The sequence below is a fragment of the Lissotriton vulgaris genome, chromosome 3_1 (genome assembly GCF_964263255.1).
Source record: "Lissotriton vulgaris chromosome 3_1, aLisVul1.2, whole genome shotgun sequence".
Taxonomy (NCBI): domain Eukaryota; kingdom Metazoa; phylum Chordata; class Amphibia; order Caudata; family Salamandridae; genus Lissotriton; species Lissotriton vulgaris.
The window spans coordinates 2012972221-2012987038 of NC_141689.1; the positions used below are offsets into that span (position 1 = coordinate 2012972221).

General features: G+C 46.0%; 1 protein-coding gene across 1 annotated transcript in view; it reads right to left on the reverse strand.

Annotated features, from left to right (window-relative positions):
* Positions 1–2538: 2538 nt before the first annotated feature.
* IRF2 (interferon regulatory factor 2) overlaps positions 2539–14818 on the reverse strand; it is a 351614-nt gene continuing 339334 nt past the window's right edge. The window contains exon 9 of the mRNA XM_086962480.1: positions 2539–3901. Within this exon, the coding sequence (XP_086818606.1) occupies positions 3608–3901 (294 nt within the window). The 3' untranslated portion in view covers positions 2539–3607. The remainder of the gene's footprint in view (positions 3902–14818) is intronic.

Consider the following 14818-nt stretch of genomic DNA (forward strand, 5'->3'; position numbering starts at 1 on the left):
TAGTAGGTACCATGGAACTCAAAGAAATTCTTTGTAAGTGCAATCTCCGCCAGGTGTAGTATGAACGGTCTGGGGTTGCAATATGACCACTCCTATGCGTACAAAATCTATTTTATCACCCTCATTGTTTCCATCTGGGGGATGTTATTTGACGGACTCTATATCCAACACCACCAAGAATTCTCTTGTGGGGTCAAAATCCATATCCTTGATGAGGTTCAGGACATCAGTGATGTCTTTCAAGTAGGCCTTCATGTTCTGAACTAATGGTTTCAGAAACAAGTCGTAAACAGCTGACAAGATATCTGCCACTCCGTACCACAATGCATGCGAATATCGCCCTAGGAGGAAAGAAGTGTTGACGGATCGTAGGCCAAAACAGAGTGGAGAGCACTCGTTTTGCTAATGTTTCCATCTGTTTCAACTCTCTGTAGGGAAAGTAGTGGGGAATACATTGGTGTTCAGATGGCTCATGGACATTCGAACTACCAGGCTCTCTGGGCTAGGGTGCTGGAGCAGAAAACCACTGTATCCAGGAAATAACATCTGTTGGCTTGCCACTTGTATGGGGAGGCAAGAGCCTGGCTTCACCCAGGTCCTCATCAGCACATCAGTCAGGACTTCATTATGAGGCAGTAGAGGTTCTTGACTAGTTAGTCCAGGTTTGAGGACCTCCATAAAGACGCTTGTCTTTACTTCTGTAGTTGGGAGAGTGAGATCTAGCATCTCAATAGAACTCCAGAAAACTGTAGCAAAGGAGGTAGGCTCCTCCGCTGCAAAGACTGGATTATGGGGAAGAAAAGTCCAGTGTCTGTCAAAGTGTCTAAACAACTAGCTTTCTTTTGGTCATCAAAAATGTTCTCCTCATTGTAAGGGTCAATGACATCCTTATTGTTATCCAAGTTAATGTATTTATTATAAGGAGCTTATGTACCTGGGTCCGAATGAGCATCCTGGTGTGGTCTCAGTTGTGATTTGGAGTCTGACAGAATTATTGTCTAAGGTTCTGGCATCGGTGAAGTCAGTAATTGCTTCAGAGTCCAGATTGGTGGCGTCGATCGTGGAGCCGAGGATGGCGTTAGATGCTGCACCAGGGCTGAATGAGCCAACAGTAACCCGATAGGAGGCCACCTTGGATCCTGGGGACCTGAAAGCACACCAGACAGATGCAGTGGGGCACCAAAGATGGTGCTTAAGACCTGCTTCAACTTATGGAGCTGTTGTGGTGCTGCTGATGGCCTGAGGAGATCAGGGTGCATCAGGGTCAGCTCCGGAATCAGTTCCAAAGTGGGGACACCACTTCTCCGCCTCAATATGCCCAGGGTGTAACATACCTGGATGGCAGGGTGACAGAGACCCATGCTTGGAATTTTCATGTTTTATTTTACCTTGTCTATCTCTGACAATGAGCGGTCACAGGAGGAGCCTTGGGAGCGAGAGCGCATCCGCGCCATCAACTTTAACTCGGACCATTTCTTCCACTTTATGTGGAATTCGGAGACTGTGAGTCTCCCTTCGTTGTCATGGATGGCTTTGTAATTTATCTTCATGCAGCACTTGCTCAATGCCGAGTGTTGTTTGGATCCAAAACGCTACAGACCAACATCGTTGGTGTGTTGAGACATGGCTAAAAATCCTACAGCTTCTGCAAACTGAAAGCTTTAAGGCAAAAAAATTGTGTCAGTATTGCAAGATTTAAGATGCTCCGGATCACAGTAAAGGCGCGGAAAGAAAGGAACTGGTATCAACATGCAGAGGTTGCGCATACACAGGGGCCACGTCTCATCAGGGATGGGACAGCTATGACATGGAGCTGCTCGATGCCACCTGGCAACATGCAAGAGAATTGCTGGAAAAAGATTCCATATCCAGTCTGACACCGGGAGGAATTTACAAGGTGAGAAATCTACAGCTAAACACTCCTATCAGAAGGTCCTTTATCCTCATTTGTTCTGAGAAATGCAAAGAAAGCAATACGTGGCTTGGAAGAAAACCAATTGGTCCTTCACTACCATTTGAATATCACATGAAATCACTGTCATAAGAGCCTGAATAAAAGAAGAACTGGCATGCAGCAAAGAAATCAGACGTGCACAGTTCCATTCTCATGTGGACTGTAGAGTATCGTATGATAAGAAGAAACAGAAAAGGGTGTGAGCTGGGGCAACAACAGTACATAGTAAAGATAGTGCACATACAAGGGTGAATAAAGTGCCAAAGAAAATACATGATTACTTAAAAAATAAAGTGAGGCTAAAGTTAAAAGAACGTCAGAATGTTTTTATTTTTAAAAACAAGGAGATAAAAATAGATTTTGAAGTGCTCTTTACCATTAGCATTTCTCCCTTAACACGGGCCCAGCTATGAGAGACACGGACACACACACAGGCAGACACACACACATACACTCTCTTTTAATCAGCATTCACAAGACGTACAATACATCCACTTATATTCAACATTCATTGCAAACATCAAATAGAACATTTGGCAAGTTTCTTCAGATGTAATAGGACAGTGCTTGCCACAGACACAAGCTTTTGAATAAATAATGTGTTTTATAAGGTGTGTACAGAATACATAGTCGAAGAAACCGCTTACAAAAACAAGCAGCACATTTATTTTCATCTTAATTATTTGCTATATTTATTTATCAATCCATAGGGCATTGTGCGACTCATTAAAGCTCTTTTGTGTTTCACGTTTACAAATTTAAAAGAACTATGCCAAGGATGTAAAATAACGGCCGACGGACATAAAAAAGGAACTCTAAATTATAAATTTACTGTAAAAAATATAAAACAATTATACTATTTTTTTATATGTTTTAGCTAAACATCCTGCAGTACAAAATAATTAAAAAGCTTGCTTCAAGAAAGATTATTTTGCATTCAACTTTATTTGAGAATTTGCATATTTCCTTCTTTTCATTTCATTCTTATGGTACCTCAGCATTTAAACACATAAGATTAAAAAACTAAGCACTCTCCAAAACGTATGACATTTACATGAGTTGATGCATTTATTTTTTTTTAAGTAATGTTTTTAAAGTATTTTTCTTTTATAAGTACGCAGTAGCAAGCCAGGCCAGGCCTCACAAGGAGAATCTACGACCCACCTTCAATTAGAGCAAAGATATTAAAGGCCTATTTTGCAAGTGCTTTTTGTAAGGTGCAGAAGCAGACTGCATTGGTTGCTAGTACTGCACTAATATACATATTTACAATAAAGTATCTTTTAAAAAAATAATAAATTCCAGCTAGTTCACATTTTCACTTCCTCTCTAAGGGTTTTAGTTCCTCCACAGCCTTGGCCACAGGAAGCACAGCACAAATGATCTGCTGTTGTTGGTCCTCCCATGTGGTACTGGTACTCAAGAACGCAGGACTAAGGTATCTCTTCCTCTGCTGAATACCTTTGAAGTCAAACCTGCTTATTGGAAGCTGAGTGGCTGGAGTCCTGAGATAATAGCTCCAGTGTGTACGTGGTGATGGACACATTAAGCTTTCACTGACGAAGACGTCCCTTAGATTTTTCAAATGTGTGCCAACAGAATGGACTTCCAGAGAACGAAACAATAGATTAAAAACCAGAAACTGCCGAAGCCCTAGCAGCTTTTTAGTCTTGGCTGAGTAATATCAGAGGTTTTCTTAATGACGCTTACTCTGTCTGGCTTGCTGCTCATAGACGCGGAAGTTCCCACTTGGGGGACAGACACTGTTTCAGAGAATTTTGGCCACGAGCTGTTATAAGGCAGAGGACAACTTTCTTCTTTAATGGTGACCTGGAGATCAGGCTTGTTGGAGGTCACAAATGTTGCAGTGTTTGAAAGAGAATGGGTGCTTCTTGACAAAGGAATGTACTGTTTTTCGTCTTTAATTTTTTCCCAGTGAAGACGAGACTGCAAACAAAAGAAAGATGTACTGTTAAGGGGCATATGATATACGTTTTACAGTTTAAAGCTTAGTAGACATCACAATAAAAATCTCATAGAAAAAGGCAAACAAATATTTGTACAATTGTATGCTTCACTCTTCTTTATCCCTGTGTACATCTACTTGTACCATCTTGATAATTGTTAAAATAATTGTGATATTTCCAAATGATCAGTGGTCAGGATCTCCTCTGCCCCTGTAATGTCTATGTCACCAATTAATTGCTAAATTGTCTATCGCTTACCTTATGATGTTAATGTTTATTTTATTTACCTACTTTATCTGAATAGATTTTTCAAAGTACTCTGATATTAGCCGTCAATATATACTTGACAATTAGTTTTTGCCTAATATCTTGCTTTTATAGCTATTTCAATCACCTTCAGTTGAACAAACAATTCAATCAAGCATGGGATTTCAAACTCTTATTGGCTGTGCTTGGTTAACCTCAATCTCCCTAAATTCCAAGAACTCCCGGTCTTCTTGGATATCCACCTTTCCCTAGATCTGTAGGCTGTGCTGACCATGTCACCGCGAGAGCCCTTTAGGAACATTGCATCCACTTAGGGCTCCAACACATTTTTAAGCAAGCTGGAACTACCTTAGCCAATAAACTTTATCTGAATAGGACAGCACCAGACTTAAATCCACCTACCTGTGCACTACCCAGCCATCACACCCGCACGCACCCTACGGCTTCTTCAAAAGAACTCCGCCAAAGAGCCCCGTTTACAGGAGCCCGTCGGGCATTGCTGCGCCGGCCCGACAAGGAGTAGGGCCCAATGATGAAGAATTACATCCCTCGGGGTGTGTGAGGGTATCACGAAGAAAGACCTCCCTTTCCCTGCCCTCCCTGTTAGGAACTGCACATTCATGGACACACATTGTCTCACTGTAACTATATGTGCTTACACTGAATAAGAATACTCGTACTTCACTCTTCACTTTGCGGGTAAACTTATGATCAATACAGCAAACTGTAAATGCCTGGGAATTCATATTACCCCACGACCTGACCAGCACCTCAACAGGGGAGGTGGTGCATGCTCCCACTAAACGATTAAGTGATAAGGGGGCACCTTTAGGACGATTACCCTACCCAAGCTCATTTACGTAATGCAGAATACATCTTTTTCAATACAAGAGTCAGTTTTTATCAGACTCAACAGCAATGTAGGATTACTGTTATGGGATGGAGCAGCACCAAAAATAGTGGTAAAACCTGGGGTATATCAACGTATAATGAGGGCCTGTCTCTCCCACATGTGCATGCATACTACTGGGCAACTCAAGCAAGTGGTAAATAAGTGGGTGTAAACAACTGCCGATGATTCAGTGCTGCAACTAAACAGGGCCAATATGGCGGCACCTACGAGAACCCACTATCTCTATGAGAAGGGGCAGCTGGACCTCTCTGCCGCTATTCAGACCACTCTGACGGCCTGTACCAGGGTAAATGTATACTTGGGCTGGAAGGGAGTAGGGCACTATGAAGATGTCACTTTCGGAGGGAACTACACTCAAGGAAGTAAGTAAACTGAACACGTGTGCACATTGGGAGCCGATTGGGATTTCCAAAGTTGGCGATGTTATAATGGACAGCGGCGTGAAAACTTTGATCAAATGTGAGAGGAATTTGACCTCTTGCATTCACAACAATACAAACACACAAAACTTGGGCACGCACTACAAGCTAAAGCAGCAGACTGGCAGAGGCCCCTGACTGCGCTCTACTAGAGAGCTTCATACAGCAGAGGCAACTCAAAAAGGTGCGATATAGTACATTCAATTATTTTCCCAAGAACCTCAAAGCGCTCCACCAGCGGTAGGAGAGGGATCTGGACAGCCACAAGGATAAACACTGCGAAGCAGCACTGATTCACTCTGGGGAAGTGGGCGTCAGGGCAAGGTTCCACCTGATCCAGTTCAAGATCCCGCATAGGGCATAATTTGATAGGTCAAAATTGCAAAAAATCGGGAAGACACAGCCTACTCTCTGTTGGATACGTAACTCTATGGAGGTCACACACTGTTGGGGTGTCCCAAACTTCTTTATCAGAATATTATCCTGGAATACTGGACAACAATCCAGAATGAACTAAATGTTTTTGTTGAGTGCGAAGTAACCCATTGTTTGTGCTTTTGAGTGTCCCATGTGATTTAGACCTTCTTTGCAAGCAGCTACTGTTTTATCAGCTAGGTTTGGTGGTGGCGAATATGTACGTAGTGCAATTGTGGGGATACCAGATGATGCTCAGCAGAGGTTAATGCGGATAGATAGGTGCATGAGTGCTGACAAAGAGGTGTATGTCAACAGGATTTGTCCCAGGAAATTCAAACAAGTATGGGGACGATGAAGAACATGATTTGGGGATGGCAGGGGGTGTTACTCCCTGCGAAATCATGAACTCATTGACTGAAAGAATGTCAGTTTACCACCGATAGAGGTGAAAGAGTGAGTGTAGTAAAGTGCTCCTTTTGACATGGTTACGCCCCCCCCCCTCCCTTGCCTGGTATATGATGCAATTATGACTGAAAGTGTGCTGGGTTCCTGCCAACCAGGTCCCCAGCACCAGTGTTCTTTCCCTAAACTGTACGATTGTTCCACAAATGGCAACCCATTTGGGATCTCTTGCAAGTCCCTAGTAAATGGTACCTCTAGTGCCTACGGAATTGGACCTAAAGAGAGTCCCTCAGAGCTGCAGCACAAATTGTGCCACCCTAAGGGACCCCTCACCAAGCCCCTTCAAACTGCCATTGCAGCCTCCGTGTCTTGGTGAATAGAAAACCGAAGAGTTAGCATGGCACACGTGTGCTATTACTGCCAGCACTACATGTGGTTTAGATAGGTCACCCCTATGGCAGGGTGCACTGTACCCGTTTGAGGGCATATCTGCAAGAGTGGATATGCCCCAGTGATATCAAAGTTCACCCTTACCTAATATCTGTGTATAGGGAAGCCATAACGAGTACACATGCTAGACACTTGTCATTACGAGTTCCCCAGCTAAATGATGGCTTCGCTGTACCCCAAGGTGCATGGTACCAAACACCTCGTCTTAATAAACCCATACTTATGCTAGTGCTGGATTTGTTAAAAAATTCACACAGAGGTGAAGAGGTAAGAGGTGCCCCGAGAAAACCTACTGACTACTAGTGTGTAGACTGACTTCTCATCCAGATAGGCACCATAGCCAAGTTTCGGAACTTTTCAGGTGAGAGCCTCTGCTCTCGAAGGACAGGAACACTCTGGTCACACCTCCTCAAAACAGGAGGGAAATTCCATGGAGGGAAGCTTCAAAGGCCCTGCCGCCTTTGATATGCAACCCGGTCCTCCAGGTAGTGGAGGTGCCCACCCCTCTTTCCTGACCCCACTTTTTGGCACAAATAAACAGTGGTACGATCAGGGGAACACACAACAACAAGAAATTGAGGAATAATGCTCAAGAAAGGTGCTCATGATGGTGTAAAAAAAAACAATTACTTGAGCACTATTCCTATCCCCTAACTCTATAGGAGCTTGAGCCCTTATTCATCTGTTTTGAGTATTTATGTAGGATGTGCATAAACTACTGTGTTTCCTATCAATTTAAACTAAAATCTAAACAAATTGAAGTGATTATATGTGTTTGTGTCTTTTTTTCTTCTAAAGCATTTGTTGCAAATAATCCATTATTTCTACCTCACCTGAACTTGCTCATATAGTGTTAACAAAAAGTGATTCAATACATTCTTATTGTGTGGTTGCTCCCCTGATTAGACCACTGTTTATTTGTATCATATAAACGTTTGGGTCACCCCATTGTCTATAGTCCCACTTTTTGGCAGCAAGACAGGCGGGAAAATGTGTTAAATTAAGAGGTGCCCCCACATTCAGCCAGCATCACCCCTAGGGCGAGTCAGTTGATATGGACCCCACTTTTTAGAAACCTCCATCTTGTGTTCAAGAGAATTAGCCTATTAGGGCCCGAGTTATGCCCAATCCCCACAGGAAGTGGTCATATAGAGGGAGTAGTGGCACCCTTTGACCCTGAACTTCAGATTTGACGGATCTAAAGACGATGAGGACAAAGAACAGCTGCTGAATCTGAGAACTGAGTGCCTGCCATGGAGTTTTAGTGCAAATCCCTGCCTGCCGCTTTAAGATTAGACAATCGAGGTGATCTGGCTTGTCCTGCTGCTCTGTGGCCTCTAAGAGCCCAGGAAGACTGCCAGCCTTCGCAAACTGTCCAAGAACTCCCTTGGAAAATAGGAACTACTCCCTTGAAGACCGCAGGCACCGAAATCGCAGAGGCCGGCCCACCAACTTTCAGCTCTCTGGCCCGACCGGCACAGCAAACGACCAGGAAGAGCCAATCATGTTCTGGAAGGTCAGATCTGTCTCCCCAAGTGTGGAGGCACCAGGACAGACTCGAGTCGTGCAGTACAAATCCCTAGGCTACCAGGTGCCTTGCAACCTAGACGGACATCAAAGAGTCCAGTCAGGACTCAAACTGTACCAGAGCACAACAGCCACGAGGGGGATCACAACTCCTGAGACCCACTTCGAGAGTGGCCTAGCAGTCCTGAATTTGCCCCTGTCAGTTGGAGGACCGCGAGGAGGACCTTTATGCACTGTAGCTTGCTGAACTACCTGCTCCGCACCCAGCACGCCCAGCCCTGGTAAAGACAAACGAGCCGTGCTCCCTTATACCCAAGGCCCTTAAGATCCTAGCCCCTATTTTCGAGCTCTCAGACTTGCCAATAAATCCCTTTGTGCAGCCTCTCTTTAGAGGGCCCAATTTACCTGCAGCACCAGCTACCAACCCCACAAACTCCCTGCTACCAGCGTAATTCATGACACACTTGACAAACTGTTGGAAGAACAATGGACCTTAACTTCCTGCTACTCTAAATCTGGAAGGTGAGCCCCTACAACTGTCTGTTCTGTGTGCTTTACCTACCTGGTGTTTCCTCCCATAGGATTGCATGGTGCATAATGGTGCACAACTTTGAACTATTTGCTTATCTTTCAAAAATTCATAAGAAATACGGTACTTACCTTTGAATGTAGTTTTTGGTTCGAAAATATACTTACAAAGAATTTTTATTTTTTTAATATTGGTCTCGGATTTATTCTTTTGAGTGTGTGTCTCGCTTATTGCCTCCGTGAGTATAACAAATGCTTAGCACTACCCTCTGATAAGCCTAACTGCTCGCCCACACTACCACAAAAGAGCGTATTATCTACTTTAGCCACTGTAAACCAAATGGGGACCCACTGGACTCGCTGCACAGTGACCTTCATTTTAGTATCCTATATAGAGAGCCAGTTGTTCATGGATGTATGACGTTACAACGCATACTTTTACCACGCATACCTTTACAACGCGGTATTTACAACGAATACCGTTACAACGCATAGCGCTTAGAGGTGCTGGATAGTGGTAAGTATAATTTTCTATTCCAACTCCAGTCCCCGTGGACACTGGGGAAGGTGTTGGATAGAAAATTAAATTTATTCCCTATCTTAGAGCGCCCCCCAGCGCAATGCGTTGTAATGGTATGCGTTGTAATGGTATGCGTGGTAATACCTGTGTTGTAATGGTAGTGCGTTGTAAAAACTTTGTTGTAAACGTTGCAAACCGGTACAATCATGCTAAATACAGTACATCTAATTGGTTCATTGGGAAAAGTTGAACAAGTTACCAGCCTTCAGCAACACTATTTCTGCTGGATATGGTAACCATTGTTTCCTCACCTTCTGAATTCCTCCAGGTGCCAGACTGAATCTGGACATTTTATGGAGCAGCTCCTACTTGCTGACAGTTAGTGTCCTCGGCACAATGGCTTGCTCCCAACTCTGGAGTTGTATATAGGCATTAACCTTGTACACTGACATAACCTTCTTTTCTAAGTAACTTTAGCTCACTTAGATGCGAAGAGAAAGAAGAATCAGTAATCAGACAGTGTGCTGAATGTAAAATTAGACCTTATGACATATCAGAAGTCCACTCCGGATGAGGGAAAGAAGGGTGGGTCATGAGAAATCTGTGGTTAGACGGAACATCCACTAGAAAGATAGTAGAAGATAAGGAACTTGTTCTTCTGATGAATTTGTTTAACTGTACATTCCTCACCATCTGAATAGATATAGAAGCGGTACCCTCTCAAAAGGAGGTGGGACTGTGGCTTGGACTTTACACCAGAATGTCCTGCAGGACAGAACGTGCAACATGACTCTCTGCGCAGACCCGAGTTTAGATACAACAATGATTGATAAAGGTGTGGATGGATGCTTATGTTGCGGTCAAGTAGATGTACAGTACGGGCACATCCCTAGTCAAAGCTGCAGTGGGTGGCCTTGGCTCTGGAGCTCAGGAGGTTATTTCTTGAGCAAGGCATAGCACATCTTGATACAGAGAATGACCCATTCTGAACTGCCCTTGCCCTTTTGGTACCGGCAAATCTGATAAAAATCTTGTCATCCACTTGGTGCTTCTGAGTCCAATCTAATTGAAAACTAATGCCTGTCTTTGGATACTACTCTTTAAAGGTATGTGGCAGAGAGAAGAAAGAAGAAAAAATTATGAGCTGGTTCACACTGAAGGGCAACACCACTTGCAGAAGTGAGGATGCCCGAATCCAGAGCACTAACTCGTCTCAGAAAAGGTTTCTGAAAGCCCTGCAGCTCACTGATGTAGCTTGTTGAAGTGATCAATGAAGAAAATAGTGGGGGCGTGGCTTGCAGCCGAGCAACATGGCCACAGCTTAGAGGCGCTCCGGGGAAGGCGTAACTTCCCCCAACAATCCGACACATAATTCACCCATAAATCCGGCCTCAAAGACACCCATGGATATCAGAGCATGCGGGGCACATTCCCACGCTACTCCTGGCCGTAAACTGCATTCCACGTGAATCTGGGGCCGAGGTGACCGGAGCGGCCTAGACGTGTGGCTGAAGCAGGGGCCTCGAGGAGGGGCCCGACCGGGGCATGCACAAATCGGCGAGATCAAGGCAGTAAGGCGGGCGCTACAGACATCACATAGAACCTGAGTGCAACAGCGGTCGCTACAGCGGAGCAGCCCTACCGTCAGCAAACGAGGGACGCCGAAGCGGGATCCCCGGTGAGGGACTGGGGCGCTAGAGTGCCGCTGTTGATTACCTGTGCGGGGCGCACTTGTGAAGGCACCCGGCGGACTTGTTCTTCTGCAACTCGAGGGCAGGTAAGGGGAAGTGATACCCTTGCCCTGCGGGCTCAATTATTGGCGTCTGCATCAGCGGTACATTCAGGCATAGAAGACGCCCCCGCTTACACGCTGTGCAGCAAGGAGGCCAATTAACTCACTGGCATTGGCCCGGAGAACCATAGAAACTCCTGGGGGAGAGTACAGGCACTACTGACACCCGTGTTTCCCCGCATTGGGCCAGTTTCAAACGGGCGCTGCCCACCTCCATTCTGCCCTGCCAACCACGAACTAGCGTACAGGCAATACGGACATCCGTGTTTCCCCGCATTGGGCCAGTTTCTAACAGGCACTGCCATCCTTCATTCTGCCCTGCCAACCACGAACTAGCTGAACGGCGAGAAAACAGACAGGCCGCGTGTAGCTCAAGGACATGCGGCAGGCGGCGAGTACCGTCTAGTGCCCTGACCACCAGCCATAGATGGGAGACAGAGGTCCAAGCACGACCTCCCAGGTTAAGCTGGATAAATATGCCTATTCAAAAGACTTTCCAGCTCTGCCTGAAAGGCAGGCACCATCTGAAAAGGCCCCTGTACCGGAGGGATCGGCCAAGGTCACAATGGAGGATATCATGTCTGCCCTCAATAACGTGCAAACAATGGTGGGATCGATCTAATCAGACGTCTCCTTCCTGAGGGCGGACTTTAAAAAAATGGCCACAAGAGTCATAGAGGTTGAAAAGGTGACAACGAGCCTCACTAAAGACACTACCGCCCTGCTTAAGGTCAGTCAATTGGAAGCCGAAAATAAGCTCATGGCCGCAAAGCTTGACGATCAGGAAGGGCGCTCCCGGCGCAACAACGTCAGAATTACAGGTGTTCCAGGAAGCGAAGGTGGCCCCGCAATGGATCTTTATATAGAAGACCTTATAAAATCTAGGCTTCAGCCCAGGGGGTTCTCCGCCTTTTTCTCCATGGAAAGAGCACATAGAGTACTGGGAGGCAGGCCAAAGCCGGGTGCTGCGCCAGACACATCCTGGCCCGCAAATGTAATTCCCGGGATCGAGATGTCATACTGCAAACAGCAAGGGTGGCTCCTCCAATATGTATACAGAACTCTGTAGTCTCCTTTATACCGGATTACACCGCTGCAGTCACAAAGTGTCGAAGGAGCTTCCTTTTTTTTTTTTTTGAATACCTTTATTAAGCAGTAAAAGCAAACAAATACGGGCCTACAACCATCCGGCCGGCCACGGCATCTGTTGAAGCACAAAAGCAAGCGATTAAGCAACTCAGCAGCATATCGGAGCAAGATACAATCAACCTGAGTTACACTGAAATATTTGCGCTACCGAGAAGTAGGAGACATTAAGGTTCATTTTAAAATTTTTAAAGAGTGTGTCCAAAGTAGTAGAATCAGGGAAGGATCAAAGTCCAAACAATCCGTACAGGACATAGGTGGGCAAAACCCACTAATGAGATTCAGCAAGCAATACCAACTAAGCAATAGGCGGCATAGAAATAATGCAGAAGAGCTAACGAGCGGACATTAAAATGCGCGCCAGAAATTGCCCACCACCCACCAATCCTCCCAATGACCCAAAGAAATAGGAAAGAAGAAAGTATGAGATAAAGAGAAAAGAAACAAGCACTGGCGTTGCCAATAGGTCTCGCATTAGGAAACTTGGAGCTATTGGTTTTGTAAATGACAAAGCCCTTTATGTTTTAAAAATGATAAAAAAATAAAAGGCATTGTTATTTGCAATAGTAATGGCGCCAACTTTCCTACTGCGATACCTATTGGGAACGTGAGTGGTGTAGCGTGTGTGAGTGGCGTTGCGTGTGTAATTGGCGTTGCATGTGTGATTGGCGTTGCGTGTGTGAGTGGCGTTGCCTGTGTGTGTGGCGTTGCCTGTGTGAGTGGCGTTGCCTGTGTGAGTGGCGTTGCCTGTGTGCGTGGCGTAGCATTTGCTATTGTTGTTGCATGTGTGAGTTCCGTGTCATGTGTGAGTGGCGTTGCATGTGTGTGTTGCGTGCGTGTGCGAGTGGCGTTGCATGTGTGAGTGGCGTTGCATGTGTGAGTGGCGTTGCATGTGTGAGTGGCGTTGCGTGGGTGAGTGGCGTTGCGTGGGTGAGTGGCGTTGCATGGGTGAGTGGCGTTGCGTAGTTGAGTGGCGTTGCGTGGTTGACTGGCGTTGCGTGGTTGACTGGCGTTGCGTTGTTGAGTGTCGTTGCATGTGTGAGTGGCTTTGCATGTGTGAGTGGCTTTGCATGTGTGAGTGGCGTTGCATGTGTGAGTGGCGTTGCATGTGTGAGTGTTGTTGCATGTGTGAGTGGCGTTGCGTGGTTGAGTGGCGTTGCATGTGTGATTTGCGTTGCGTGGTTGAGTGGCGTTGCGTGTTAGAGTGGCGTTGCGTGTTAGAGTGGCGTTGCGTGTTAGAGTGGCGTTGCGTGTTAGAGTGGCGTTGCGTGTTAGAGTGGCGTTGCGTGTTAGAGTGGCGTTGCGTGTTAGAGTGGCATTGCGTGTTAGAGTGGTGTTGCGTGTTAGAGTGGTGTTGCGTGTTAGAGTGGCGTTGCGTGTTAGAGTGGCGTTGCGTGGTTGAGTGGCGTTGCGTGGTTGAGTGGTGTTGCGTGGTTGAGTGGCGTTGTGTGGTTGAGTGGCGTTGGGTTGTTGAGTTGCGTTGGGTTGTTGAGTGGCGTTGCATGGTTGAGTGGCGTTGCATGGTGGAGTGGCGTTGCATGTGTGAGTGGCGTTGCATGTGTGAGTGGCATTGCATGTGCGACTGGCGTTACATGTGCGAGTGGCGTTGCATGTGTGAGTGGCGTTGCATGTGTGAGTGGCGTTGCATGTGTGAGTGTTGTTGCATGTGTGAGTGGCGTTGCGTGGTTGAGTGGCGTTGCATGTGTGATTTGCGTTGCGTGGTTGAGTGGCGTTGCGTGTTAGAGTGGCGTTGCGTGTTAGAGTGGCGTTGCGTGTTAGAGTGGCGTTGCGTGTTAGAGTGGCGTTGCGTGTTAGAGTGGCGTTGCGTGTTAGAGTGGCGTTGCGTGTTAGAGTGGCGTTGCGTGTTAGAGTGGCGTTGCGTGTTAGAGTGGCGTTGCGTGTTAGAGTGGCGTTGCGTGTTAGAGTGGCATTGCGTGTTAGAGTGGCATTGCGTGTTAGAGTGGTGTTGCGTGTTAGAGTGGCGTTGCGTGGTTGAGTGGCGTTGCGTGGTTGAGTGGTGTTGCGTGGTTGAGTGGCGTTGTGTGGTTGAGTGGCGTTGGGTTGTTGAGTTGCGTTGGGTTGTTGAGTGGCGTTGCATGGTTGAGTGGCGTTGCATGGTGGAGTGGCGTTGCATGTGTGAGTGGCGTTGCATGTGTGAGTGGCATTGCATGTGCGACTGGCGTTACATGTGCGAGTGGCGTTGCATGTGTGTGTGGCGTTGCGTTGTTGAGTGGCGTATAATAAAAAAAACGGAGGGAGAAATGAAGGGAAAAAAATAAAAAAGGCTAATGGAAATTAAGGATATACATTAAAAGCGTGGTATCCATTTGAAATCAGATGAAAGGTTTAGTGTCTGATAAATATTAGTCTTCAGGCGCATAGAGAAAGACCACACGAATGTTAATATTAATACCACACGAATGAAATCTGTAAAGATGAACAAACTGGTTGTCTGCAGCATTGAGCGTGCCCGACAGCGCTTTAAGACCCTTTAAAAGATATCCAGGCACAGTGCA